The sequence below is a fragment of the Anarrhichthys ocellatus genome, unplaced genomic scaffold (assembly GCF_004355925.1).
Source record: "Anarrhichthys ocellatus isolate YVR2014 unplaced genomic scaffold, GSC_Weel_1.0 scaffold16, whole genome shotgun sequence".
Lineage (NCBI taxonomy): Eukaryota > Metazoa > Chordata > Actinopteri > Perciformes > Anarhichadidae > Anarrhichthys > Anarrhichthys ocellatus.
In genome coordinates this window covers 5528467-5530391 of record NW_022280046.1, presented here as the reverse complement: position 1 = coordinate 5530391, position 1925 = coordinate 5528467, and the positions used below count along the sequence as shown (strand labels likewise).

At 43.4% G+C, this 1925-nt stretch overlaps 1 protein-coding gene across 1 annotated transcript in view; it reads right to left on the bottom strand.

Moving 5' to 3' along the window:
• Nucleotides 1-1925, bottom strand: part of LOC116388031 (histone-lysine N-methyltransferase EHMT1-like) — a 35680-nt gene extending 33755 nt beyond the window's left edge. The window contains exon 1 of the mRNA XM_031855621.1: nucleotides 1883-1925. Within this exon, the coding sequence (XP_031711481.1) occupies nucleotides 1883-1903 (21 nt within the window). The 5' untranslated portion in view covers nucleotides 1904-1925. The remainder of the gene's footprint in view (nucleotides 1-1882) is intronic.

Sequence of the window (1925 nt, the reverse complement as noted above, 5' to 3'; positions counted from 1 at the left end):
ACACACACACACACACACACACACACACACACACACACATATATATATATATACACACACACACACACACATATATATATATATATATATATATATATATATACCTTTTTCAGTTAAAATATGATAATTACAGTTGTGGTAAATTGTTTCATCTGCATGATGGAGTGTTGTTAAACATTAAGGATGGTGCTGTAAAATAACGTGCTGTTAATGTGCTGCAAATCTGCCCCTGGGAAACCAAATGCCATCTGTACCAGCAATTGAAATAAAGTCTGTTCAAACTAAGGCCGTCACACAGGAAGTAACACGTTTTCCACTTTCTTTGTAAGTCAAAGCTGTGAAATCAACAGCACACATTGAAATAAAAGCAGAATCTTTATTGATTAAACAAAGACTCATTCAATTCACCTTTTGAAAAACTGGAACTTCACCTTTTTCCTTCATAAATAACTTGAGTGCTAATCAAGATTTTGGGCTATTCATATTCGGACAGTCGACTGATCTATTCATTGACTCATCAATTCAGCAGGACGAGTCATCCCGCCCCTTCATTGTCAACAGTTTTCATTGGGACTATTTCTATTGGCAAAAAGTAGATCCAGCGAAAACTGATGATGGGGTCTCGTGATTTAGGGGCATTGTTTCTAAAAAAAATACCACCAGAGGTATGTGGAGAAATGTGTATTTTTTTCGTAATTTGGGTGAACTGACCCCTACATGTGTCAAATGCATCAACACATCCCACGAGACAAAGTTATGAGTGCAAACCACAGTGGCTCACGAGCTCAGTGTCCCACACCTTTCTGTACTACACCTCGCTGACGAGCACATATCTCAACGCTGCTCGAGCGACCTCTGCCGAACAAGAGTGGATCTCTCAAAAAAAGAAAAAAGAAACAAAAGACTTCAGGTTCCCACACATTGGAACACTTCTGTGCCTCTGTAGCCAAGCTATCGGTTCATCCAGTTCATTTGAACGGGTTAAACCTTATTAGGACAACATCGCAACTTGTTACAGCCGACCCTGGACCGGTTTACACCGACAGAAAGCCATGGCTATAACTGCAGATAGCTAACAAAGACAAAACTGCAACAGGAGAAAGAAAATCACCAAAAAAAAAACATAAGTTTAATGTGAAAACATAATCATGCAACGAGCATCAAAGCTGGCGCCATATGTTTACAGTGGGAGGTTGCAGGCAGCACTGCCAATGTTTCCTTCATTTGACTGCATCAGTTATCATGTAGCTAACAAACTGCACAGCATAAGGGGAATACAACATTATCAGCCGGGCATAACACGTACTATAACACAGTATATAGAGATTAGCCTCCGTCGTTCAAAGAAGATGTTAACCCTTTAAAAAAATCAGTTTTTGTGTGGATTTGAGAAAGTGTGCACTGTCCGCTAACTAGCACGGCTGCTAGCAGCTAGCTAAACAGCAGAGTAGGAATTAGCCATCAGTGAGCCGGTGACCGACAATACGGCTAAAACCACGAATAGCATCGGCCCCAGCTGCACGCATATCTACCTCCAATTTATTTTGAACCGCTAAAACTGAACAGAAGCAGGACAGTGACGTGAGCCTGGAACATGAATAACTAAAGCTCGGCTCCACAGTCCACACCGCGCCCGGACGGACAATTCAGGTTCCGGGGCGCAGCATCTTCCTGCACATTCAGCTGCCCTCCGGTCCAGCACAAAAGCAAGAGACTGCGGGCTGGCAGCGGGAAATTTACGACAACGCGACACCTCACGCCGACAATTCGCCCATTTACAAGCGGGGTTCTGGCTGCCCGGCGCGGAACATATTTCCTTAGGCCCGGAAAAACAATTTGAAAGTAAAACGAGCTTAGCGTGGATAACGCTCACAACACTCACCTCGGGTCCAACCGAAGCCATGGTGCCTGGACGTTAACTCCGC